The following is a 27,162-nucleotide window of genomic DNA, read 5'->3' as shown; positions in this document are numbered from 1 at the left end:
TCTCTCGTTCTTAAAAGTCTGGCATATGGGTTTGTATCGGTTCTGGTTCAGGATTTTCCCGCCCTCCAAGACGCCTGGGACCTGTGGCGGAGTTCCCTCCAGAAGAAACTGGTGACAGTCGGACATCGAGTCCACCACTTCGGTTACGGCAGGAACGACGGACAGGAAGAGGAAGGCAGCGAGGGGCGGGAGGTATCTCGTCTTCAGGGACGTCATCGTCAAACACTGTGCATCTTTAGGTCAGAAGAGAGAACAAGAGCAGTCGTCGGTACAGTTAATAAGTTACACTGCTTCATTTGGAACCAGAGCAGAAAAACAAATCCCAGAATTCATTTCAGCAGCTGGTGGTGCCCATCAGCTAAACTCCTCACCCGAACAACGATTGTCCAATTATAGCTAATAGCCATAAGTGGCTTGACCGAGGTTGGAGGGTGGAGTAATTCGTTTTTTAGCCTTTCAGAAGCCAAAAACATAAGCAATAGTTTAAGGAACGGATTAAATCACATGTTTATTAGAGTGTGTCGTGGAGATTTCAGGATCTTATATGCATTCTCCGTAAGAAGAGTCTCTATCTCTCCAAAGACAAAGCTTTAGTGCCTTACACAATGAACAAGGACAGAGCAAGACAAGATGGCCGACATTGTTCTGTGAGAATGATGCTGTTTTTGTACCAGGACTAGACAATGTGTACTCAACACAGTCTTGTGTCCTTTGCTCATTTGTGCATCTCATTCATCTGACTGGGCTGTAGACGCTTGAATTAAACGCACACAAAGACAAAAGTTGACTTTGACTCTAAACCTCAACCTCCCTCGACAAAGAAGATGAAGAAGTGGAGATCTGAAGACTGAGGACCGGAGCCGGCTCACTGCTGTGATCCGGTGAACCAGGTGGGAAGTGAAACTTCAGAGACATAAGAGTAGTGATTCTCACCACCAAAGGGTGTGCGGGGTCTGGGAACCGCTGCAGAATTAGAGAAGCTTCAGGTCTGGGGCCAGCTAGAACAGTACGGTCACACATGTGAAGTGATCATTTGTTCACCACAGTTCAGGTTTGGAGTTCTGGGAACTTAAGGGGATTCAAATATTCTTACACTGGAGCCACTTCCATGTATTGCATTTTTGTTTTGGTATCAGTTTACTTCAAATATGTCCACGTCAATTCTTGGAGTCACGATATTTATGATAGGATATATATGAAATATGATATTTATGATACAAAGTATTCAAGGAGGCCAATCAAAGGTTTTTCTTTTCTTTCTAAAAAGCATATTTATGGAGATATTTTTGACCACCATGAGTATTTTCTTATAGGAAAGAATATATTAATAATCAATGATCAAAAATGTCAAAATTGTGTTCATGTAAATATAAAAACCTGTGTGTCTGCAAATGAGTACTTTACATGATATTTTCAACGGCAAATGTGAGTAAAATGAACCCAAATGAAGTATGAATAGAAGAACGTACCTCCTTCCAGCCTTCATCCAACGATGTCTTGGTGTTTATGCAGCAGTGGAAACCAGACAGACTTCCCTAAATAACAAGCTTGTGGGGGAAGTGTACCTTATACTGTACATTCAGCAGTTTATGACGTTTGAGGAGAGGATGTGACAAGTTCGGGATTACTCTTAATTAACCTTTTACGGATCCAGATCTTCAGTTCAGACCGACTCAAGATACTCAGACACTACACGTGGGGAGGAACGGGGCTTCAAAACAGCTGGCACTGGCTTCACGCCACTTAAAATCACACCGTCTATACGATATGAGCCAAAGGAGGATTCAAAAGGTAATTTATTGACTTATGTCTGTTGAATAATATTTGCCATCCACACCCTTTAAATATTGAGTGGTGCCAAAGCAAACCTTTGGTGGTTGTCATCAATGTCAACTGCCTTATAGCTCTGACTGTCCTCCTTACATAAGTGTGTCCAGGCCAGAGGCTAGACACCGTCTGAACTGAGCTCAATACAGACTTCATGGTCTTAACAGAGAGAGACGGACTCTGTTTCATTACATTACAGTCATTTAGCAGACGCTTTTATCCAAAGCGACTTACAATAAGTGTATTCAACATCGGTATTCAAGAGAAATACTAGTCACCAGAAGTCATAAGTGCATCTCCTTTGTTAAACAAGCATCTAAGAGCAGAAACCAGAGCAAACGTACAGAGCAGAAACAAACATACAATAAGTGCAACGAGCAAATACAAATACAATAAGTGCTGAGAGGAAGGCTCAGGGTAGAGCTTCTTGAAGAGGTGAGTCTTCAGCCTGATGAAAGATGGGCAGCGACTCCGCTGTCCTGACGTCAGTGGGGAGTTCATTCCACCATCGTGGGGCCAGGACAGAGAACAGAGACCGGGTCCATCGGCCGCAGGGACCTCTGAGTGACGGGGAACCGATCGCCCCGAGGCAGCAGAGCCAAGTGGTCGAGCGGGGGTGTAGGGCTTGACCATGGCCTGGAGATAGGAAGGAGCTGTTCCTTTCACTGCCCTGTAGGCTAGCACCAGAGTCTGAACCTGGATGCGAGCTCTTACAGGGAGCCAGTTTAGAGCACGGAGAAGGGAGGTTGTGTGGGAGAACTTGGGGCGATTGAACACCAGGCGAGCAGCAGCTTTCTGGACGAGCTCCAGCGGTCTGATGGCCGACGCCGGGGCTCCAGCAAGTAGAGAGCTGCAGTAGTCCAGGCGGGAGATGACAAGAGCCTGGATGAGCACCTGCACCGTCTCCTCAGTGAGGAAGGGGCGAATCCTCCAGATGTTGTAGAGCAGGAATCTACAGGAGCGTGTAACCGATGAGATGTTTGCTGAGAACGACAGTTGGTCATCCAGGGTCACACCCAGGTTCCTCGCAGTCCGAGTTGGCGTCACCACGGTATCGTCCGTAGTGATGGACAGGTCTCGGTGCGGGCAGCCCTTCCCCCGGGAGGAACAGTAGCTCGGTTTAGTCCAGGTTGAGCTTGAGGTGGTGTATCGTCATCCACTTCGAGATGTCAGCCAAGCACGCAGCGATGCGTACCTCCACCGGGGGGGAAATGACAAGACCAGCTGGGTGTCATCGGCATAACAATGGTGAGGAAAGGAAGGAGTTCAGTCGCAATAGACTGAAGAAGAGGGGAGGGGATCGGATCAAGGGAGCACGTGGTGGGGCGGTTAGATATAAGAAGTCTGAGGACCTCGTTAGGGGAAAGGGGAGCAAGATAAGGGAAGATGGGGCCATGGAGAGGGGAGGGAGAGCTGGACACATCAAAGGGGTATGAAAGGGAAACTAAAGAGGGTCACATCTGGGTCAGGATGTTGGAAGAGATCCTGACTGGGCTGAACTGGATTTAGGCTGAATCGGGTCTTAAACAAACAAAACAAGCAAAGAAACGATAGAAATGCATTTTTTATATCACTTATTTATTGTATGTTAGCAGTTTTATTTGAATTCTAAAAGTGTAATCAGAGAATGTTGTTGCTGAAAACACACTTAAAAGTGACAGTTTATGTATTTTAACGTCAGTCACTGGAGGATCAAACAGAACCCCAAAACTCAGCTGCAGTCGGTTGAACTTTATTCTTACACATCAAACAACAGTCACATGGTAAAACTTTATGACTGTTTGTTCTGACAACTGTTTGATCTGATAACTGTTTGTTCTGATAATTAATCATATGATTATAAAAGATCCATTTGTTGACATTGGCAGAACATTGACATGTCCACAGGCCATGAGTGTTGAGTATAAGAGTGAGAGGAAGATCCACCTGACAGTCAGACAGAAGAGCAACGAGGAACCAGAACACATCTGTGGTGAGCTTCTTCTTCTCTCTTTGTTTTAGGACATCAGAACAACACGTATATCTGACAGGTTCTTCAGTCTTCTACCGGTTTTAAGGTTTTTTTTGTGCTAAACAGGACCATAACATGTTCATCAGTGAGCTTTAAGGTGCAGGTAGTTTCTTTTAACCTTTTGAACAGAACCAGACCAGCTGTTTCCAGTCTTCACGCTAAGATAACCAGCTTCTGGCTGTAGCTTCATATTCACTCTATCGTCTCTTCAAATCTTCACGACAAAAGAAATATTTCCTTAAATGTCAAACTCGTCTTTTAACAGGAGACAGAGATAAATACAGCTGTTCGTATGATGTCTTACAAAAAGTTATTCCTTCTTTTTTCGTGAGTTTTGCTACAAAATTCCAGCAACACGTGTCAATTTCCGCTCATTAAATGCATACAGTGTTTACAAACCCACTTCAAAATATCAGAATGAGCCCTTTAATGCTAAGCTAACCGGGTAGTTTCATGTTTAGCAAACCAGCATATCGCCCATAAAAAACGATCTTTTTCTTTGAGATGACTTGCAGTAAATCTGATCCAGTGATTGATTTCTTAAACCACCTGAAGCGTTCAGTCACGTCTGCATCGAACTGTCACATGTCCAGGTCACATTCCAGCGGAGGAGCACTGAGAGTCAGTGAGGTCTGAGTCATGCGTCCAGCTGTGGTAACTGCCGTCCTGCTGTTGGTGGGAGCCGTCATCGCGGTGAAAGGCTTATCGGACAATGGTAGGTTACAATACCAAGACCCACATGTTATTATTCAACCAAAACCCAAGAAACTCGCTCATTGAAGCACGTTGTGTTTTCACAGAGGTTGCTAGAAACATGTGCGACGCCGTGCATCCTATACGATGTGATGCTTCTCTATGGGTCACCTTTGATTGGACTACCAAGTGTATGAAATACTTTGAGACCCCCAAATCTGCCACCGATGCCCAGGTGATAAAACACACACACACACACACACACACAGGCTTATATGTTCTGATAAAGAAAACTTACACTCAAATGTCTGTTGTTTCAGGCTCACTGCCGCTCCATGGATAGTGAGCTGGTGTCAATAAACAATGCGGAAGAGATGCTTAATGTCTTGTGTATCAGCCATTTTTACAACACTGGTGCAGGCCGTCGATCCTTTTGGATCGGAGCCGTGAGATCACGGGTAAGCCGTGAACGCCTCATTGTAATCAGAGGAGGAAAGACCCCCGATGGACGATACGTAGAGCAGAACGTGTCACATGTCATCACTGATCCTCACCTTTGTGTTCTTCAGGGGAAGTTCATTAACACGGATGGAACTGTATTCAAGTACTCTAATTGGCTTCCGAACCAACCAGACAATTATCTTCGGCAAGAGGCCTGCGTCGAGATGAATGCTCTTGGTAAGGGAAAATAAATGATACAAAAGTAACTTCTGAATATGAAAAGAAAAGTCTGCAATCCTGCAGGAGCCCAAACACTACTGACACTACATGTGTTGTGTTTCTCAATAAAACATGTGGCCTTATGAGGTTATTTAGGGACGTTGATTACACTGATGATCACTCATCATGAACATGCGTCTACTCCTGATCATGTGACCTTCATCAAGTTGAAACGAGCACTTTAAGACTAAAATATTCCTGCATGAGGTCCATGATCTGTCTGCTCAAAGCAGGAAATATGAATATATAATCGATATATAATCGACCTTTTCTTTTTTTCCAGCCTGGGGAAAGTGGAACGATGCACCGTGCTCACTGAAGAAAGACTATGTCTGCAAAAAGAGAAAGTGATCATCACCAGCTGATGTTTGCTTTCACATGTTCAACCAGTGTCGACGTCGACAGCTGGTCAGCTGAGCTGCAGGTGGACCAGTCTGGTTCATGATAACCTGTAAACACCAGCTCTGAACTGTACTGCAGTAAACGCTTCAGCATTCATCTCCCAGCGTCTCCTTTCATTTGTTCACGTTCAGCATCATACGCGTTATTCATGTTCTTCCACGTGCATTTCTTTTTAACATAACTGTGGGACAACAACAGCGCTGCAACGCGTTTCACGGTGTCGGCGTTCTGTGTGCACGAAGCTCGTTAAAGGATAAATCCAATCATAATCCCATGAAAACACCAAATCCAACAATGAACTGATTCTAATAATTATGAACTGAACAAACGTATGTTGGTGTTGTCAGTAGAGACTAATCTAAGAAGGTGTTTTGATGTTATGATATCCAGTGAGAGGGTTGCACAATGAAATGCAAGAAAAACACAAACTATATAGTCTATGGAGGGTGGAAGATGAGTTAAGGATTACATATATACTTTATACCACAATCTATCAGTTTAAAAGCACGGGAAGTGCTTCGTATAAAGTGGGAGACAAAACATCTTGTTTGACCCTTGATGAGGTTTAAGGAGTTGGTGCTTTCGTAGGGTTCATTGATATATAAAGAGACTTATGTAGAATATGATTATGCTTTAATGAGGCTGTGAAATCTGCCACAGGACAGTTTAAAAGACAAACAAGTGGAAGAACTTGAACAAGACGTCTACACACAACAACAACTAGAACAAGAGGCTGCGTTGACTCTGACAGATTGGGATGAAAGGTGAACAGTGTTTGGTGTTCAGCTTGTAGGTCTGTGTGAAAGTCTGCGGCGCCCTCTTGTGGTTGAACTGAGTGGATGTGTTCACAAGGACTCGACTCATGAAGAAGAAGAGTCGTATAAATAACACGGACAGAGTGATACAGTACCAGCTGTCTCTGTCCGTGAGACAGCTGAATGGATAAAGAATCATGTTGTTTGACTTTATTTGTCTTTATTCATTTTGATCAATGCAGTGAACAGGAAATACAGCAAACAGACGACAAACTAATTCTCATTGTAACAAATATCAGCATCGACTTTACATTTATGGAGAGCAGCAGGAAACACATCTCCTCATATAGTCTCACACCTTAACTCAGACATAACCTCCATATGCATCACACACACACAACACGTTCAGCTCAACTCACTCCAGAGATCAGATCTAAGAAGTGGACGAATGAACTGATGAAGAGTCCGAACGATGAACCAGAGCTCTGATTCCTCTGTGATCTATCCAGCTCTGAGGTCAGTGATGAAGAGGAGGATGAAGGACGAGGTGAAGACTATCAGACAGTGATGAAGAGGAGGATGAAGGACCAGATGAAGACCATCAGACAGTGATGAAGAGGAGGATGAAGGACGAGATGAAGACCATCAGACAGTGATGAAGAGGAGGATGAAGGACGAGATGAAGACCATCAGACAGTGATGAAGAGGAGGATGAAGGACGAGATGAAGACCATCAGACAGTGATGAAGAGGAGGATGAAGGACGAGATGAAGACCATCAGACAGTGATGAAGAGGAGGATGAAGGACCAGATGAAGACCATCAGACAGTGATGAAGAGGAGGATGAAGGACCAGATGAAGACCATCAGACAGTGATGAAGAGGAGGATGAAGGACGAGATGAAGACCATCAGACAGTGATGAAGAGGAGGATGAAGGACGAGATGAAGACCATCAGACAGTGATGAAGAGGAGGATGAAGGACCAGATGAAGACCATCAGACAGTGATGAAGAGGAGGATGAAGGACCAGATGAAGACCATCAGACAGTGATGAAGAGGAGGATGAAGGACGAGGTGAAGACCATCAGACAGTGATGAAGAGGAGGATGAAGGACCAGGTGAAGACCATCAGACAGTGATGAAGAGGAGGATGAAGGACGAGATGAAAACCATCAGACAGTGATGAAGAGGAGGATGAAGGACGAGGTGAAGACCATCAGACAGTGATGAAGAGGAGGATGAAGGACGAGGTGAAGACCATCAGACAGTGATGAAGAGGAGGATGAAGGACGAGGTGAAGACCATCAGACAGTGATGAAGAGGAGGATGAAGGACCAGATGAAGACCATCAGACAGTGATGAAGAGGAGGATGAAGGAGGAGATGAAGACCATAGAGAACCCCTCTCACTCCTACGACCGGCTGTGACTGAGCAGCTCATTCAGACATCAGATCATCACAACGAGACCTTCAGACGCTGCTTTGGACCTCCGACCTCTGAGAGACTAGATTCATGTCTATGAAGAGAGATTCATTGGATCTAGTTCTGCAGGCGGAGAGGGAACCATTGGATGTTTTCTACGCAGACAGTAATAACCACCCAGCAGAGTTCCTACTACCATCATCAGTCCCACTGCACAGTAGAGGACGATCCATCCCGGACTCTCTGCTTGTGATGGACTTCCTGTCGTTGAAGGATCTTTTCCTCCACTTGTTGTGTTTGGTGTCTCAGGTTTGGGTTGAACCCTCTCTGCTGTAAAGAGACCAAACGAGTCTGAGTCATTCATGAGAAGAACCAACATCTCACTGAAACATGAACTAAACGTCCTCAACAGATTAAACTGAAACATATTCCACAGATCCTGTAAGAAGGAAGTGAAACGAGTGAGGAAGTTCTTCTACTGAATCAACTCACCTGTGACGTTGAGGCGACATGTCTCAGAACCACTACCTTCACCCGTAAACACTCCACACAGGTAAAGACCTGAGTCATCAGTCCTGAGTCCGAACATGTGGAGTCTGAGTCGTCCTTCTCTGAGGTCGTCTTTGTCAAACTTGACTCGTCCTGCAAACCGTTTGTCCTGAACCCCTGAGACCTCGTCACCTCGAAATAGATGAAGCAGGAAGACGGGTCTGCCATCATTTACCATCTCACAGTAGATGTTCATTTTGATGGAACCGTCTGTTCTGGGCATGAAGGTCCATTCCAGAGTGACGTCCTGGTTCTCCTCTGCCTGATAGGAGCTCTGTGTCACCTCCACGAATGGTCCTGTTGAGGAGACAGAGAGGGAGAGTGAGGAGCAGACAAACAACGTCAACATGAGAGCCTTTAAACTCCACCTGGAGATGTTTACTGACGCTGAGCTTTAAAGACACAAAGTGAAGCTGTAAACTAACCAGAGACACAGGAGGTCAGTGTGATGAGCAGCAGGATGCTGCAGATCATCTTCTCCCTGTGAGAGGAGACAGAGGACCAGAGTCATGAACACATCACATCACAGCTCAAGAGAGACCAGCTACAGTCTGTCTGTAGTCACTGCAACACTTCTTCTTCTTCTTCTGTGGTTCTTGTGACAACATGTCTGACCAGAGGACTGGACAGAAATCTGTTGCGTTTCATTTCCTCTTTATGAAGTTTCCTATTTGACATTTCACATACTGACATGCTGACGTTGGCAGAATAATGTGGTGCAGGAGTCAAACCCAGGTCTCAGTGTTCTCCACATAACCGTGGTCATCACCAGACCAATCACAGCTTACTTGATGTCTGTTCTTCTGTATGACAGCAGACTATTTAATAATCATGTATTTATGGTTCAACCTCCATATTATTCAGATATAATTCTCATGTATTAGGTTTCTGTCTAAAGGGGATTACTGGCTCAGTCCCTCTCAAACTAGAACACATTTAAAAGATCAACCAGCAGGTTAGAGTGTAAATGAACCAGAAACACACAGACATGGATTTCACTGAAGGTCTGACAGATAGAATTAGTCAGTGACCTCCACAGAGGAGGATTCATTTTACCGTGAACGTCAACTCAGATACAGCCCACGCGTTGTTGAGATACAACACTTCTTCTATTGGAGCGTCCATGTTGTTTCAACATTACTGATGAACAATACTGGTCCGCTGTTGGAGTCCGTCGTGAGGACTGAAAGTTTAAAGTAGAGGAGAAGGAGCCTACCTGTAACTCATCCTTTGAACACGGAGTCTGTAGAGATCAATGATTCACTGCATCGATGAGTCCAGAGAGAAGATCTTCACAACAGGACTCACTTTCTGCACAGAGACACGTCGACTCTGTCTCTGTGGTTTTGAGGTACCAGTGAACAGACTCCTCCCTCTGTGCTGCATGTCTGTAGTGTGATATGTTCACTAAATAAAACACTCATCACACGTCATCTGTGTTCTCTGGGAAGTCGAGAATAGTCGTAATATGTTAAAAGAAAAACGTGTTTATTACAAACGAAGCATAATGCTGTGTTACAAAGAAAAACGTTGATGGTGTTTTGTTTATAATTTAACCTCCACTATGACGAAGAGGGATTGTAATTATCTGTGAACTCATCTCTCATATTCATGGACTACTTTTATTGCCTTTATACAAACCCTGTAAATAAAGAAGTCAAGTATTAAATGATCAAGATGCAGTTTAAGGGAGAACCACAGTGGGAACCCTAATTAACATATGAATGATATATATATATATATATATATATATATATATAATCTAAGAGAAGGGTCATGAAATAGTACTTGAAGGAAATGCAACTCAATCAGAAAGGAGATACGACTTTATATTTCATGAGTTGCATGAGAGTTGGTCACCAAGAATTCAGTTTATATATTTAATAAGTTAATATGAAGATAAATGAGCTTCGTGAAGCGGCTGCTAACAGTTGTTTAGTGGAGTTGTCACATGACTTCCTTTCTACAACAGCTGAGGAAAGGTCATGACCTGGTGATTACTACATCTGTAGGACAGCCCTTAGTAGCAATGTGACGTTAAAGGCCGTTCCAGAAGGTGGGAAATTACATATCCACACCAAAAAACACGGAAGTTTAAGAGACTTTGATTCATTTTTCCTCACATTCAGTTAGAAATGAACAGAGAGGATGTTTTCAAACAGTGAAAGTTATTGATTGGTCCATATTGTTATAACTTAACTAACGTTTACTAAGAAGCGATTGCTTGTTTTTGCAGCTTATTGCAATTGTATTCAACGTGTTGCAACTGTGTTAAAGTTGTACAACTGTATTCAGGATGACAATACATCTTTGAGGCAAACTGCATTCATTTACTTTTCAACATTACATGTTGCACTTTATGTTTAGCTCCAGCTCCTCACGTCACTACAGCCTCGTGCCGGCGCACTACGGTAGGAAACACAACATTCTCGGTGTCCCTGAACGCACCAAACATCGAGTATAAACGGTGCAGTGAAAAGGTGAATGAGGATCTCCTCAGTGTGACTGCAGACGTCACGGTGACCGAGCGGGATTATTCATCATAAAGTCTAATGTTTTATTTTCCTTCGCAAAGAGAAACCCTTTAGTTGTGTTCTGCTGATGGATCGTCGTGTTCTCCTGCTCGCCGCTCTGCTGTCTGCTTGTTCAGGTATTGATGAAGAGTTCTTTTAAACGCGCTGTTTGTGTTTAAATATGAAAATATTAATATTAATAATCCAACTGAAACTTTAGGACTCACTTCTATTCTTTCTTTTTTTTAAACTGACGTTCTGCTTTATTGTTGATGATATTTCTGTCTGGCTTGTTTGGTATTTAATCAGAATGAGAATCAGGTTTATTGCTCTTTATTACGTTTATGATTTTTTTTTTTCACATACGAGGAATTTGTCTTGTTATTGTGGAGCGTGACGTCACAACAAACACAATGAGAGTGAATACACGCCAGTTTATATTATAGCATAAAGAGTTGTACAGCGATTAAATTAAACATTTCATGTTTTTACTGTGAAGCACTTTCATACTTTGGTTTTACTTAATAAATAAATCTTTCATGTGTTTGTGGCATTTCATTGCTGGAGATGTTTCTCTCATTTTCAACTATTTATACACTGTTTTTAGTTTAATATGGATTAACAGTAGTTAACAGTAGCAAAGGGGGGCAGTGCAATAAGGAAAGGTGGTGAGGAAAAAACATAAGTACGTTTTTTTTTTTACATTTCTACCTCAGCACAGCTGTTTAGTGGGAGTTTGTTCCAGATACGTGTACGTAGCTGCTTCCTTTTTAATCTGGACTCTGCAGACCTGAACCAGACCTGAACCAGACCTGAACCAGACCATTGTAGAGGTCTGGATGGTTTGTAATGGAGCAGTGGAGCAGAAATGTATTCATGTCCTAGAAATCATGAAGTGCCTAATTAACCAGCTGTAGATATTTAAAGAACTGATGACAGCTTTTCTCTTTCTTTTTTCAACGTTAATGTTTCACATGAGGAAGTAGGAGGAGCCAGACGTCTGCTGCACGAGGAGTTGCATCATCCATGTTGTTCCACTTGAAAGTGAAAGTATCATCAGAGTTTTGATAAGAAACATTTAACTGCTGTTATGAAACAATAATCAGTTCTCTTCTGAACTTGAGATTTGTTCCATGTTAACATGACTGATGAGTGATCAATTATTCAGATCTTCCTCGTGGTGCTTCAGTTCAGTTGGTTCGATCGAACCTTCATCGTCTCACATGAACTCACCACACGGTGACATTAAATGTGTTTGAATATGAAACTGTAGTTTAACCTCACTGTGTTTCATCCCGTCTGTTACTCACCGTCTTTTATCCATCGTCAGTATTTTAACTCACTGAGTCCAAAATAACTTTCAAACGACTTGCAGCACAAACAATATGCTGATCTTCTATTATTTTCATACAGACATAATGTATATTAGTGAGATTCATGAGGATATGAATGGATATGGACAATCATGTTTCATCTTATTTTTATTGAACATTTATGAACAAATACAATGAACTGTAAATACAGGATCAGTCAACAAGTTCTCATAAAAAAACATAACATTTTACCAATTTAAACAAAGCACCATTATATCAGAAGTGAAAGCTCGACTTTGAACGGACGTGAAGTACATTTTAGGACATTGTGTCGATAATACTTTCACTCTTTGCTTGAAGAAACATTTAGACCGTTTAGATTCACATGTGGTCAGTTTATCAGATAAATCTAGATGTGAGAGCTGCCATGGGTTTAAAAAAGGTCTGCTAGTAAAATGAACATAAAAGTTCATTTAATAGGCAATAATGAATATGAGCTTGACTTTGAAACATATAAACAATGACAGTAAATAACAGATCGCTGTAACAGACAAAAATAAATGAAACGATAAATTCATGCTCCTCAGCAGTATTTCAATAAAATGAACTTCGCTCCAGAGTTCAGATCTAAGATGTGGACGAATGAACTGATGAAGAGTCTGAACAATGAACCAGAGCTCTGATTCCTCTGTGATCTATCCAGCTCTGAGGTCAGTGATGAAGAGGAGGATGAAGGACCAGATGAAGACCATCAGACAGTGATGAAGAGGAGGATGAAGGACGAGGTGAAGACCATCAGACAGTGATGAAGAGGAGGATGAAGGAGGAGATGAAGACCATACAGAACCCCTCTCACTCCTACGACCAGCTGTGACTGAGCAGCTCATTCAGACGTCAGATCATCACAACGAGACCTTCAGACGCTGCTTTGGACCTCCGACCTCTGAGAGACTAGAATCATTCTATGAAGAGAGATTCATGGGAACTAGTTCTATAGACTATTGGATCTTGTTGTTTTCTACGCAGATAGCAACGAACACCCAGCAGAGTTCCTACCACCACCACCACCACGACACAGTAGAGGACGATCCATCCCGGACTCTCTGCTTGTGATGGACTTCCTGTCGTTGAAGGATCTTTTCCTCCACTTGTTGTGTTTGGTGTCTCAGGTTTGGGTCGAACCCTCTCTGCTGTAAAGAGACCAAACGAGTCTGAGTCATTCATGAGAAGAACCAACATCTCACTGAAACATAAACTAAACGTCCTCAACAGATTAAACTGAAACATATTCCACAGATCCTGTAAGAAGGAAGTGAAACGAGTGAGGAAGTTCTTCTACTGAATCAACTCACCTGTGACGTTGAGGAGACATTTCCTCGAACCTTCACCTTCACCTGTGAGCACATCACACACGTAAAGACCTGAGTCATCAGTCCTGAGTCTGGACATGTGGAGTCTGAGTCGTCCTTCTCTGAGGACGTCTTTGTCAAACTGGACTCGTCCTGCAAACCGTTTGTTCTGAGACTTTGAGACCTCGACACCTTCATGAAGATGAAACAGGATGAAGGGTTTGAGATCATTTAACATCTCACAGTAGATGTTAATGGACTTGATGGAACCATCTGTTCTGGTGTTGAAGGTCCATTCCAGAGTGACGTTGTGGTTCTCCTCTGCCTGATAGGAGCTCTGTGTCACATTCACTACTACTGATCCTGTTGAGGAGACAGAGAGGGAGAGTGAGGAGCAGACAAACCGACAACGTCAACATGAGAGCCTTTAAACTCCACCTGGAGATGTTTACTGACGCTGAGCTTTAAAGACACAAAGGTATGAAAAAGGTGCATGATTGTAATAATAACTAGAGTCATGTTAAAGTGTGTTAGTGAGGCTGAAGGTGTATTTAGTCTGTGTGGAGAACAAAGTGAAGCTGTAAACTAACCAGAGACACAGGAGGTCAGTGTGATGAGCAGCAGGATGCTGCAGATCATCTTCTCCCTGTGAGAGGAGACAGAGGACCAGAGTCATGAACACATCACATCACAGCTCAAGAGAGACCAGCTACAGTCTGTCTGTAGTCACTGCAACACTTCTTCTTCTTCTGTGCTTCTTGTGACAACATGTCTGACCAGAGGACTGACACCAGGAGAGGAATCACTGCTGAGTTTCTGTCACTAGATGGAGCCAGTTAGAATTATTACACTGAGGAAGAACCAGGAAATACTGGACTGGTTCCAGATAAATGCCTCAACAATATTAAAAAGAGGAAGCTCCTCTTTATAACGGTAGACTATTTAATGTTTTAATATCTCTCTGTGATCATGTATTTATGGTTTAACCTCCATATTATTCAGATATAATTCTCATGTATTAGTTTTCCGTCTAAACGGGATTACTGGTTAAAAGATCAACCAGCAGGTTAGAGTCTAAACCAGTGGTGCCCAATACGTCGATCGCGTTAGTGCCGGTAGATCGCATTCCATTTAAAATAAAATTGATGTCCTCGAGGGTAGAGAAGGAGGAACCTACCTGTAACTCATCCTGAACCAGACCTGAACCAGACCATTGTAGAGGTCTGGATGGTTTGTAGTGGAGCAGTGGAGCAGAAATGTATTCATGTCCTAGAAATCATGAAGGTTTTATTAACCAGCGGTAGATATTTAAAGAACTGATGACAGCTTTTCTCTTTCTTTTTTCAACGTTAATGTTTCACATGAGGAAGTAGGAGGAGCCAGACGTCTGCTGCACGATGAGTTGCATCATCCATGTTGTTCCACTTGAAAGTGAAAGTATCATCAGAGTTTTGATAAGAAACATTTAACTGCTGTTATGAAACAATAATCAGTTCTCTTCTGAACTTGAGATTTGTTCCATGTTAACATGACTGATGAGTGATCAGCTATTCAGATCTTCCTCGTGGTGCTTCAGTTCAGTTGGTTCGATCGAACGTTCATCGTCTCACATGAACTCACCACACGGTGACATTAAATGTGTTTGAATATGAAACTGTAGTTTAACCTCACTGTGTTTCATCCCGTCTGTTACTCACCGTCTTTTATCCATCGTCAGTATTTTAACTCACTGAGTCCAAAATAACTTTCAAACGACTTGCAGCACAAACAATATGCTGATCTTCTATTATTTTCATACAGACATAATGTATATTAGTGAGATTCATGAGGATATGAATGGATATGGACAATCATGTTTCATCTTATTTTTATTGAAAGTTTTTGAACAAATACAATGAACTGTAAATACAGGATCAGTCAACAAGTTCTCATAAAAAAACTTAAAATATTAAATTAGTTCCAATTTAAACAAAGCACCATTATATCAGAAATGAAAGCTCGACTTTGAACGGACGTGAAGTACATTTTAGGACATTGTGTCGATAATACTTTCACTCTTTGCTTGAAGAAACATTTAGACCGTTTAGATTCACATGTGGTTAGTTTATCAGATAAATCTAGATGTGAGAGCTGCCATGGGTTTAAAAAAGGTCTGCTAGTAAAATGAACATAAAAGTTCATTTAATAGGCAATAATGAATATGAGCTTGACTTTGAAACATATAAACAATGAGAGTAAATAACAGATCGCTGTAACAGACACAAATAAATGAAACGATAAATTCATGCTCCTCAGCAGTATTTCAATGGAAACCACCATAGAGAACCCCTCTCACTCCTACGACCAGCTGTGACTGAGCAGCTCATTCAGACATCAGATCATCACAACGAGACCTTCAGACGCTGCTTTGGACCTCCGACCTCTGAGAGACTAGATTCATGTTTGTCTTTATGGATTCATTGGCTCTAGTTCTATAGGCAGAGAGGGAACCATTGGATCTTGTTGTTTTCTACGCAGATAGCAACGAACACCCAGCAGAGTTCCTACTACCACCACCACCAGTCCCACTGCACAGTAGAGGACGATGAATCCCGGACTCTCTGCTTGTGATGGACTCTCTGTCGGTGAAGGATCTCTTCCTCCACTTGATGAGTTTGGTGTCTCAGGTTTGGGTCGAACCCTCTCTGCTGTAAAGAGACCAAACGAGTCTGAGTCATTCATGAGAAGAACCAACATCTCACTGAAACATAAACTAAACGTCCTCAACAGATTAAACTGAAACATATTCCACAGATCCTGTAAGAAGGAAGTGTAACGAGTGAGGAAGTTCTTCTACTGAATCAACTCACCTGTGACGGTGAGGAGACATTTCCTTGAACCTTCACCATAAACTGTGAGCACATCACACACGTAAACACCCGAGTCATCAGTCCTGAGTCTGGACATGTGGAGTCTGAGTCGTCCTTCTCTGAGGACGTCTTTGTCAAACTTGACTCGTCCTGCAAACCGTTTGTTCTGAGACTCTGAGACCTCGACACCTTCATGAAGATGAAACAGGATGAAGGGTGTGAGATCATTTAACATCTCACAGTAGATGTTAATGGACTTGATGGAACCATCTGTTCTGGTCTTGAAGGTCCATTCCAGAGTGACGTTGTGGTTCTCCTCTGCCTGATAGGAGCTCTGTGTCACATTCACTACTGATCCTGTTGAGGAGACAGAGAGGGAGAGTGAGGAGCAGACAAACAACGTCAACATGAGAGCCTTTAAACTCCACCTGGAGATGTTTACTGATGATGAGCTTTAAAGACACAAAGGTATGAAAAAGGTGCATGATTGTAATAATAACTAGAGTCATGTTAAAGTGTGTTAGTGAGGCTGAAGGTGTATTTAGTCTGTGTGGAGAACAAAGTGAAGCTGTAAACTAACCAGAGACACAGGAGGTCAGTGTGATGAGCAGCAGGATGCTGCAGATCATCTTCTCCCTGTGAGAGGAGACAGAGGACCAGAGTCATGAACACATCACATCACAGCTCAAGAGAGACCAGCTACAGTCTGTCTGTAGTCACGGCAACACTTCTTCTTCTTCTGTGGTTCTTGTGACAACATGTCTGACCAGAGGACTGGCACCAGGAGAGGATTCACTGCTGAGTTTCTGTCTCTAGATGGAGCCAGTTAGAATTATTACACTGAGGAAGAACCAGGAAATACTGGTTCCAGATAAATGCCTCAACAATATTAAAAAGAGGGAACTCCTCTTTATAACGGTAGACTATTTAATGTTTTAATATCTCTCTGTGATCATCATGTATTTATGGTTCAACCTCCATATTATTCAGATATAATTCTCATGTATTAGTTTTCTGTCTAAACGGGATTACTGGTTAAAAGATCAACCAGCAGGTTAGAGTCTAAACCAGTGGTGCCCAATACGTCGATCGCGTTAGTGCCGGTAGATCGCATTCCATTTAAAATAAAATTGATGTCCTCATGGCATTTGCCACTTCATTGACGTACAGTGCAACCAGTCTGAGATCACGTCTTTACCTTACTCTGATGACTTGCACTGAAAGGAATCAACTAGGGTAGAGAAGGAGGAGCCTAACTGTAACTCATCCTTTGAACACGGAGTCAAAGTCAATCATTGTAGAGATCAATGATTGACTGCATCGATGAGTATAGAGAGAAGATCTTCACAACGGGACTCACTTTCTGTTTAGAGACACGTCGACTCTGTTTCTTTTGTTTTCAGGTAACCGTTAACAGACTCCTCCCTCTGTGCTGCATGTCTGCAGGTAGGACAGGGATGTGACATTAAAGGCCGTTCTAGAAGGTGGGAAATTACCAATCTAAATCAAATCCACACCAAAAAAAAACAGAAAACACGGAAGTTTAAGAGACTTTGATTCATTTTTCCTCACATTCAGTTAGAAATGAACAGAGAGGATGTTTTCAAACAGTGAAAGTTATTGATTGGTCCATATTGTTATAACTTAACTAACGTTTACTAAGAAGCGATTGCTTGTTTTTGCAGCTTATTGCAATTGTATTCAACGTGTTAGCAACTGTGTTAAAGTTGTACAACTGTATTCAGGATGACAATACATCTTTGAGGCAAACTGCATTCATTTACTTTTCAACATCACATGTTGCACTTTATGTTTAGCTCCAGCTCCTCACGTCACTACAGCCTCGTGCCGGCGCACTACGGTAGGAAACACAACATTTCTCGGTGTCCCTGAACGCACCAAACATCGAGTATAAACGGTGCAGTGAAAAGGTGAATGAGGATCTCCTCAGTGTGGCTGCAGACGTCACGGTGACCGAGCGGGATTATTCATCATAAAGTCTAATGTTTTATTTTCCTTCGCAAAGAGAAACCCTTTAGTTGTGTTCTGCTGATGGATCGTCGTGTTCTCCTGCTCGCCGCTCTGCTGTCTGCTTGTTCAGGTATTTATGAAGAGTTCTTTTAAACGCGCTGTTTGTGTTTAACGCGCTGTGACAGGCTGCGGTCGGTGCGGTGAGTCCGCGGGACTACACGCACACGGTGAAGGTGTCACTTTGCGCTCTGAGGAATTAACGCCAACATGTCTCACTATTTACACAAAGCAAACAATCAATCGATTAATGGAGGAAATAACCAGCAGATTAATCCGTTGTGAAAATAATCATACATTTATATTTCAAAATGAGCTCAACAGTAAAATCCTGCTTCCTCATTAATGCATGAGTACAAATGATCTAATAATTAAATATATAATAGTACAACAGTCACAGTTTGAATACTTTAGCTATATTCTACTGACTAGTATTTGTACTGAAGTAAAGTACCTAAATACTTCTTCTAGAGGTTTGAACGAGTTTTCTCGTTAGACTCTGAAAATGAGCTCTTTAGGACCCAACATGGAGTTCTGCTGCAGCGTAAAATGGAGAAGTTATTGCAAAAATATATTTGAATACATTTAGTTGAAGCACTTTCTTTATTTTGTCTCAGAGTTAAAAGGTCAGGCTTATTAAACTGAGATTGTGTCACACTTTCATTTGAAATATGGAGTGTTGGAACGTAACTTACTGTATATATATTATAAGTACCGTTCTTAAGTACAATTACCTCAAAATTGTACTTAACTTGATTATTTCCACTTTATGCTACTTTATACTTCTGCTCCACTGCTAAGAAGGGGTATAGGTAAAATAAAGAATTATAATAATTATAATAATAATAACTGAGCAGGGGAGGGGGGTAATATTCAAAGAAAAAATAAAGATTAAATTTGTAAATTTAGGAGAAAGAAATTGGGAGATTATTAAGTCGTACATTTACAAGAAGTTTGTACAAAAGAGACATTTCTCCTCTAAACTTCTGAAATGGTTTGACTTCAATGTGAACTTTTCAAATACAATAAAATAACTGTTAAAGACCCAAAGAAGTCACATTTTCCAACACTTCACTCAAAAATGTGAAAGTTTAGTTTCTTCCTCTTTTGTTTCCCTCCAATCGTCGCTCGACCCTTCAGATTCACGTGGTGACCCTGTGACCTCCAGGCCGGCAGCCACTGGACTGAAATAACTTCATACGAAGTAGTTAGAAAAAGCTGCAACAGTAACTCTATAACGTGCATCTGGATGCAACAATCTCCGTTTTGTCATTTTTCGAGTACTTTTACTTCTGATACATTAAGTATATTTTGCTACTAATACTTCTACTGAAGTGTGGTTTTTAAATCGCAGGACTCTACTTGTGTTAGAGTATTCTTTGCTCTGTTGTAGTGGTGGTACTTCTTATAGGACTGTCCATTTATATTCTCTAAATGTGTATAAGAACATGTTCACATTGGAAATATAGACTTTTTATATGACTTCATTTAAAGCCAACAGTTTGCTCTCATGTGAATGTTGCACAAGTTTCCAGTTGGTCCAGATTCCTCTATTCAGTCCTGTTCAACTGCCTGAGTTGAACATTTCCAGCTGTTCTTTTCTGGAGTGTGGCCGCCTCCCTTTTATTATGGTACATTGACCAAATAAATGTGAGTCACTACCGAGGTTTCCGTTCTCACTCCCCCCCCCCGGTGCAGAGCTGCAGACTTGTTGACACTCGCGAGGGTGAATCACGTCTCACAAACCGTTACCGGCGCTGTCACACCCCCGTCAGCCCGGTTCAGAGCGGAGGAAGCGTGGGCGTCACGTCCGTTGAGAGAAGGAGATGTGTTTTGAATAGATTGGCTAGAAAAATAGGTTGAACCCAAAGCTGTAAAGGCAACTTGGGGCTCAGTGTCTCAATCGCTGCCCTGAATTTTAATTAGTAATTATTTATTTTATTGTTATCATTTCAATAGTAATTATTACTAAATGTAGTGTGCAGCATGTAATTATTGCTTGTCGTAAGATACATTTCAAGTACATGGGTGTGCGTAAAGGGTGACCGTGAGGAACTTCTAACTGGTCCTGAGTCTCAGTGTAGTCCTGATCCTCTATCAGACCTCCATCAGTAAAGAGACCATCAGAGAGAAGATGGTCTGTTTCTATAGAGTTATTCTTGATGCTCGTCATCGGAGCCACCGGGTCGGATTCTGGTGAAACCAGATGAACTCATGCAGGTTCACCAGAACCTCCTTCAGCTCAGACTCCAGCAGAGACCGGTCCACCTTTAGACAGACCCAGATCCTCCAGCAGAGTCATTTTGTCTCTTTAGCGGAGCATTTTAGAGAATTTAAAAACCTTCGATAATAAAATACCCAATGTGTAAAGCCTGTCTTGAAATGATGTATCCTTTTCTAGGAGTCTCCCTGGTGCATAGACCCCCGGAGACGGTCCTGGCCTTGGCCGGCGGGGATGTCATTCTGCCTTGCAACTTCATCCTCCCGCCCAGAGAGGAATTTCCAACAGTCGAGTGGTCCAAAGAAGGCCTGCAGCAGCCAAACGTGGTCTTCTTGTACCGCGATGGCTGCGAGACGCCCGAGATGAAGAACCCGGCCTTTCGGTACAGGACGAGCCTCATCACGAAGGAACTGAAGAACGGAAACATCTCGCTGAGGATCTCCAACGTGCAGCTGACCGATGCCGGGAAGTACCAGTGCATGACGCTCTGGAGGGAGGCCGCCCGGGACATTACAGCAGTGGAGCTCGTTGTGGGTACGTCCAGTCAGTTATTTACATACAGTAACGGTTTTGTAGTTGCTTTTTAATCACGGAGGAGGGTCCGCCTACGAGTGCTGCACAGGCCTGACGATCCATTGAAGTGCGACTCCTCTGGTTGTATAGAAGTCTATGAGAAAATGACTCTACTTCTCTCTTGATTTATTACCTCAGTAAACATTGTAAACATGAGTTTATGGTCTCAATCTCTAGTTTCAAGTCTTCTTCAATACAGCATGATGTTCATTTAGTAAATGATGGTCCATTTAGAGTCAAACAGACCATAAAGCAGGGGATGCTTTAGGGGCGGGGCTACACAGTGATTGACAGGTCTCTACCAGAGACTTACGCAGCGTCTCTACGTCGCTCCTCCTCAGTCCATATATGGTCACTTCCTGTTCACTGGTTGCCATCAAGGCCGATGACCTGGATTAAAGCAGGACGTTGTCCCTCCTCTTCTTGGACACCAGGACGGCAACAAGAAGAAGCCGAGCCAAAGTGTGTACAGCCGAGTTTCCTTGGCTTGCATCCATGAAAGCTTGTATGTTACTTATAGAGTCTGTGTTTGACTTCAGCTTAATACTGGAGCTCTAGGGGGTCAACTGGTTGTTCTTATTACGTATTAAATATGTTATTTTAATGTCACCATATAGTGTGGTGCATTCCTCAAACATGTTACGCTTGATGCCATGCAGCCCCTTTTTAAAGAAGCATTTAAGGATGTTGACAGTTGTCAGGGCGTAGAACCGATGATCTGTTGGTTTTTATGAAACAAGCCGTCTTAACAAAAGCATGAATTGAGTCGGATCCTGACCTAAAGAAATCCGATTTGGAGGATTGTGTATCTATTAGCCTCATCAAACGCTCTGAAGATGTCCCCCTGTGCTCCAGTGTGATGTGTGATTTTATTAAACAATTATTAAGTTGATTTAAAAGAGCCACAGTTGCAGCTCTACTTTATACTGTCAAAAGCAAGACAATAACATTTGGGCGTGGCGAGCTAGGTATTTATTACCTGCCTGTTTCCACCCACACGTCATGAGAGAAACACTCTCTGAAGTTCTGCGTTCACACTTTTACTATGTAACGTTGATGATTTTATGTCCCACAGCGCAGATAAACACACGGCTTTCATCAGCGTTGTCCTCGTTAATATTTCACAAACGTCAGATGGAACATTCAACGGGCTCACGTTGTGGTGATTCCTGTTTTTAATAGCTGCCATCTCAGAGCCAAAACTCTCCGTCACGTCAGCCGAGGGCGGAGGCGTGATCCTCCGGTGTGAGGCGGACTGCTGGCTGCCGGAGCCCGAGATCTACTTTCTGGACGGGGAAGGGAACGAAATCGCCGCCGACGAACCGAAGAGAGATCGAGACGCCCGCGGATGTTTCTCTGTGACACGGAGAGCGACTCTCCAGGACGCCACCAACAGGTATCAAGTGTCGTGTCATGGCCCCGTCTTCGAACTTAAAGACGTCATTTTCTCATAGAGCAGAGCCACAATGATCAGAGAGATGTCCACACATTCAGACCCATGCAGTGTGCAGCAAACATCCGAGCATTCAACTTTCACCTGGAAAGGCAGTCAGAGAAAGTACACTGTCACATTCCAATGCTTGCATGCAACACACCTGTTCACACCTGTTCACACCTGTTCACACCCTGGAGGTAGAAGCTCCACCTGCTGGAGAGTTCGTGCTGTAATGGCGTCACTTTACCTGATCATTTTGTCTTTAGCTTCTCTTATTATTATGTATTTATACGTATTTCTGTCCTCGTGCTGCACCTGAATGTGAGAATGATGTGGGTTTGTGATGTCTTCTTACAGTTCTGATTTATAAACTGATGTGTTTTCATCACAGGGTCACCTGCCGAGTTCACCAGCCGGAGATCAACCAGACCAGGGACGTGGAGATTCCACTGCCGGGTACGGCTGCAGCTTTAATTAACCCTCTGAACCCCAGAACCCACCGGCGGGACGGGAAAGCATGTTTCTCTAAACAATCGGCAAAACTACACCGTTGATCGCAGCCAGAAGCTGTAAAAAACGTTGTTATCTTGAGATTTCCACCTTTCAGACGGTCATTGAACACATCATGTGCGACAAACGCTTCCATTTAGAAAAAGTAACCAAAATGAAGCTTAGATTTGTGATATTTCATCAAAAACTCATTTAAAATCTCGACCAGAATAAACCTTTTGCTTTAAAAAGATTCAGTTAAGCCATGATTGACGTTAAACTGCACAAAAGACATGTTTTAGATTGTTCTACTTCTATTGTGATGTTTCCATAGAGGAGTATCACTTTTATATTGCAGTGAAATTAAAAACCACAGAGAGTAAAATGTGACGCAAGCAAACAACGCCCCAAAACTGCTCTGGGTTCAGAGTCTGAACACTGAAATTCACAATTTAAATTGTTGTATCACAGTTTTAGCACCGTATTTGTCTTTTGTTACATATTTAATGTTTGCAGTTAAACTGTCTTTTTCTAAACGTACTTTTTAAAGATGTCATTGCAGTTATATTTAGCATAATACGCTGAGATTTCTCTTGCCAAGATTGTTACATTGATGTTCATCCAACTCTTCCAAATGCATAAAAACCCATAAATATACTTTAGGAAGAAGTCTGCAATGACATGAAGAAGCATCAGTCACTTCATAATATTTCTGATGCATCGGATCATTTACTCTCGTCTGCGTGTTTATTGTCCCGTCAGGTGTTGGAAGCTGTTCCTGCTCTCTACGCGTCGTCATCGCTGTCGTGACCGTTGTGCTTCTATGCGGAGCTTCATGTGGATTAGCCTTCTGTCTCTGGAAGAGGAGAAAACCTGGTGAGTCATCAACACGAAGACGATATTTATTTAAGTGTTCTCTGTGCTGAGTTTTAGTGTTCAAGGTGAGAAACATTGTTTTTCATGCACTCGTCAACTTTAAGATTTTGTTCCATAACTCGTCTTCTTTCAGACAAAGAGTGCAAAGAAAACATTTATTTTACTTCTTCGTCTGTTTTTATCTGTATTTTTCTCCTAAATTCACCAAAAGTTACCATTACATAACTCCTCATTTACATGTTTAAACATAACATTTCAGAACACTTGTAATACAATAAATACTTCTCTTAATGCCGGTAATGAACTGGTGAAGTTTCATGGTGATATCTATGAGTTCATTTTTTGACGCTAATGTTTTCATGCACCAAACTTTACACGTTCACTCCTCTCTATGTTCTGAAGGTTACCACGGAGGGGTTTGTTCACACATCATTTACAGCCTAATTTATTCAACGTTTTATTCATAAAAACATGGAGAACATTATTTTTTACAGTCGATGTTCTCTAAACCTCTGGAAGGCTTTTACTGTGAAAGAGATGCAGGAAGTGTTTGGTTCTCTATTCATTGTATTTCGTCTATTAAATAAATAAAATGACCAGAGTGAATCAACCTCTAATGGATCATTCCAGGCTATTAACATGAGATTGTTAAAAGCGTATCATTCCTGAGATCTGGGAACATGATGGCGTCATTTCAACGCATGTCAGACGATCAGATCGATTGTAAACAAGTCAGCGGTAAAGACGAACAATCTAAACCTCTTCTTTCGGAGGTAAGACCACGATGGATGGTCATCCTGCTACTCATTGTGTTTTTAGGTGAAATGTATGCAATTGCACATTTCTAGTGGAACTAGACGGTTCGGAGGTGGAGGATAAAACGATTGCCAGCACAATAATTTAGAGACGTAAGAAACCGGAATCGTCTTTCAATGAAAGATTAACGTATATATCGTATATATATTGTTATCGGGATATGAAATGACCGATATCGTCACGCCCCGCTAATCTGTCGTCTTTCTTTCACACAGCGGAGGAACCAAACTCGCCCACGTCTTCATATCAAAGTTCAAGCTGCGGCTCCTGTGAAGATAAGCCGCTGATTCCGGCTGTCAAGGCTGAAAACACGAGAAACATCGAGATGCTGACCATGAAGGTGGCGGAGCTCCAGTTGAAGCTGAACGAGAAAGAACTTACCATCCTCCAGCTACAGCACAGGCTGATTGCTGCTGTTTGCCACAATGACCAGCCAGTGTTCCTCCACAGTCCTGCAGCCTCAACCGACAGCAGACCTCCAACATCTCGCAACTTACCAAGGAGGGAGAAGCCGGGCATCTCACGACAGATCAGTAATCCGGCCCCCGGCTGCCCCGTTGCTGAATCCCATCGTAGACACAGCAGCCCGGCTCGCTTTAACTTGTTTTCTGGTTCGGCCGGCCCTTCAGAGAAAAGGTCCGGCCGTCTCAGCCGTTCGGTGAGCGACCCTCGTGGTTTTGGTCCCGGTCCAAACAGCAAGCTTCAGCGACGGCATTCCTCGGTGTTTCCATCTCCAGCGACGTCTAACGGTCCCTTCACACGCCTGGCAAACGTGACGGAAGAATCTGAGATGTTAATCGCATGAGTGGACGCAGAAAGTCTCAGTCTTGGATTTCCCGAAACGTTGGGAAATAAAAGCAAGACTGCAGTAAATCGGGTATCTAAATTTAAGGGGTTTCAGAATCAGATTTTTTTTTTAATTTCTAATCTTGACTGTTCAATACGTTCTACCTTTTGAGAGTATCTTCATGCTTCTCAACCGGAGAGGTCCGCGCAGTCTACCTGGGGATTCACCTCGCCGGTCTCTGTGTGGGAGGATCCCCTCGTGGGACCTCTTCCCGGTCGCATTCCCTAAGAGGCTGTGCACCGATCTGGCCTCCAAAAATAACTTTTAAGGATTTTAAGATGATTGTCGTCGATTGGATGATTCGAACATCGACATTCAGGGGGCAGCCGTACTGATTCAAGAACATGTTAAATATTTATAGACAACCATGTTTCACTAGAATTCAATCAATCAATTCAATTTGCCGCAAAAAAAAACTCCATCAGCTTTTAAGCTAGCATGACACATTTTAATTCGGGAGGCGGACTTTGTCTGGACGGAGCTGTTTCCCCCCCGTTTCCAGTCTTTATGCTAAGCTAAGCTAACTTGATTGATATAAATCCTAATCTAATTCTTGGCAAGGTTTTTCCTTTCAGCACAACAAGAGGTTTTTGTATATATTCTTCTTCTTCTTCTCTCTCCATACTAATTGTTGATTCGTTGCTGTGCCGTCAGTCACACAGAAGGGGCGGGGCTACGATGATTAGCGCTATTTCTTTCGCTCGTGATTAGGCTCCTCTTGTTCACTACTTCTTCTGCAGATTTATAAAATGCAACACTACAGGCTCTTTTACATACAGTAAGGAACATTTCACGTTGTTTAACGTAACATTTTGTAATGTATTTCAATCACTTTGTGGCTCAAACAAACACGGGACTTTCACCCTGGAGATCGCTGTTCATGTCCCGCGTGAAACCAAAAGGCATCGTCCTTTTCTTACGTAACTTACGTACTTCACTAACGCCGCCTACGTAAGTTACCTAACAAGTTATTTCAGTACGTAGTTTTACGTAGTTTGTTTTTAACCCTAACCTCGATCTTTTCATTACCAAGTAGTTTTGTATCAGGATACGTTGCGATTGCTTTCAGGGTTGATCCCGTTTTATTTATTTGACGTCGTTTCACCAGCAGTAGTGCTCACTTCTTGTACATTTCTACAGCTAAAGCACGGAACCTTAATTTATGGAATGTATTGCATTTTGTAATAATTTATGAAAACATGTCTGGGGTTTGTATGTACGGGCTCCTTCATTTAATAATTCTAATGTATGTATAAAATACGTAAATAGGAGTTGAATTTTTTTATGTTTTATAAAAATCAGTTCTTTTTTATGTCCACTTTCTTATGGAATAAAATACTTCATATAATATTTCAGTGTTTGCTTTATTCACACAAAACTTAGGAATTAATTAATTATACATTATTTTTGTTGTTGTATTTAATCAGCTCTGAAAACATTTGATGAGTTAGAATTCATTCTAAAATATGTTTA

At 42.3% G+C, this 27,162-nt stretch overlaps 5 protein-coding genes across 9 annotated transcripts; 2 read left to right on the top strand and 3 right to left on the bottom strand.

Moving 5' to 3' along the window:
• The first annotated feature begins 3,721 nt into the window (after positions 1–3,721).
• Positions 3,722–5,749, top strand: LOC306714731 (C-type isolectin Sp-CL4-like). Its single transcript, XM_079184851.1, has 6 exons — positions 3,722–3,799; positions 4,432–4,553; positions 4,639–4,766; positions 4,852–4,989; positions 5,101–5,209; positions 5,535–5,749. Exons 2-6 carry the CDS (start codon positions 4,478–4,480, stop codon positions 5,600–5,602), a joined length of 519 nt encoding a protein of 172 aa, XP_079040977.1. The 5' UTR covers positions 3,722–3,799; positions 4,432–4,477; the 3' UTR covers positions 5,603–5,749.
• An 868-nt stretch (positions 5,750–6,617) lies between these two features.
• On the bottom strand, positions 6,618–9,692 carry LOC306714723 (uncharacterized protein). 2 transcript variants are annotated; one of them, XM_079184837.1, is made up of 4 exons: positions 9,597–9,692; positions 8,806–8,861; positions 8,324–8,677; positions 6,618–8,161 (listed from the first exon to the last, which is right to left on the bottom strand). In XM_079184837.1, exons 1-4 carry the CDS (start codon positions 9,605–9,607, stop codon positions 7,926–7,928), a joined length of 657 nt encoding a protein of 218 aa, XP_079040963.1. In that variant the 5' UTR covers positions 9,608–9,692; the 3' UTR covers positions 6,618–7,925. The 2 variants fall into 2 exon arrangements, with proteins under 2 accessions (XP_079040963.1, XP_079040964.1); XM_079184838.1 differs by having other exon boundaries at positions 8,556–8,677.
• A 3,292-nt stretch (positions 9,693–12,984) lies between these two features.
• Positions 12,985–14,894, bottom strand: LOC306714719 (uncharacterized protein). Of its 2 annotated transcripts, none has more exons than XM_079184832.1 (4): positions 14,733–14,894; positions 14,146–14,201; positions 13,559–13,918; positions 12,985–13,396 (listed from the first exon to the last, which is right to left on the bottom strand). In XM_079184832.1, the coding sequence occupies exons 1-4, from the start codon at positions 14,819–14,821 to the stop codon at positions 13,164–13,166; spliced, it is 738 nt and encodes a 245-aa protein (XP_079040958.1). In that variant the 5' UTR covers positions 14,822–14,894; the 3' UTR covers positions 12,985–13,163. The 2 variants fall into 2 exon arrangements, with proteins under 2 accessions (XP_079040958.1, XP_079040959.1); XM_079184833.1 differs by having other exon boundaries at positions 12,985–13,393.
• Positions 14,895–15,471: 577 nt separating this feature from the next.
• Positions 15,472–17,793, bottom strand: LOC306714724 (uncharacterized protein). 3 transcript variants are annotated; one of them, XM_079184840.1, is made up of 4 exons: positions 17,603–17,793; positions 16,985–17,040; positions 16,405–16,761; positions 15,472–16,242 (listed from the first exon to the last, which is right to left on the bottom strand). In XM_079184840.1, the coding sequence occupies exons 2-4, from the start codon at positions 17,031–17,033 to the stop codon at positions 16,004–16,006; spliced, it is 645 nt and encodes a 214-aa protein (XP_079040966.1). In that variant the 5' UTR covers positions 17,034–17,040; positions 17,603–17,793; the 3' UTR covers positions 15,472–16,003. The 3 variants fall into 3 exon arrangements, with proteins under 3 accessions (XP_079040966.1, XP_079040965.1, XP_079040967.1); XM_079184839.1 differs by lacking the exon at positions 17,603–17,793 and having other exon boundaries at positions 16,985–17,083; XM_079184841.1 differs by lacking the exon at positions 17,603–17,793 and having other exon boundaries at positions 15,472–16,239; positions 16,985–17,083.
• Positions 17,794–18,368: 575 nt separating this feature from the next.
• Positions 18,369–27,039, top strand: LOC306714709 (butyrophilin subfamily 3 member A2-like). Its single transcript, XM_079184820.1, has 6 exons — positions 18,369–18,505; positions 20,834–21,187; positions 22,409–22,622; positions 23,053–23,117; positions 23,913–24,026; positions 25,058–27,039. The coding sequence occupies exons 1-6, from the start codon at positions 18,457–18,459 to the stop codon at positions 25,645–25,647; spliced, it is 1,386 nt and encodes a 461-aa protein (XP_079040946.1). The 5' UTR covers positions 18,369–18,456; the 3' UTR covers positions 25,648–27,039.
• The last annotated feature ends 123 nt before the right edge of the window (positions 27,040–27,162 follow it).

This window comes from Pholis gunnellus, assembly GCF_910591455.1.
Source record: "Pholis gunnellus genome assembly, chromosome: 23".
Taxonomy (NCBI): Eukaryota; Metazoa; Chordata; class Actinopteri; order Perciformes; family Pholidae; genus Pholis; species Pholis gunnellus.
The sequence above is the reverse complement of the archived record's forward strand: the minus strand, read 5'-3'. Positions and strand labels throughout refer to the sequence as shown.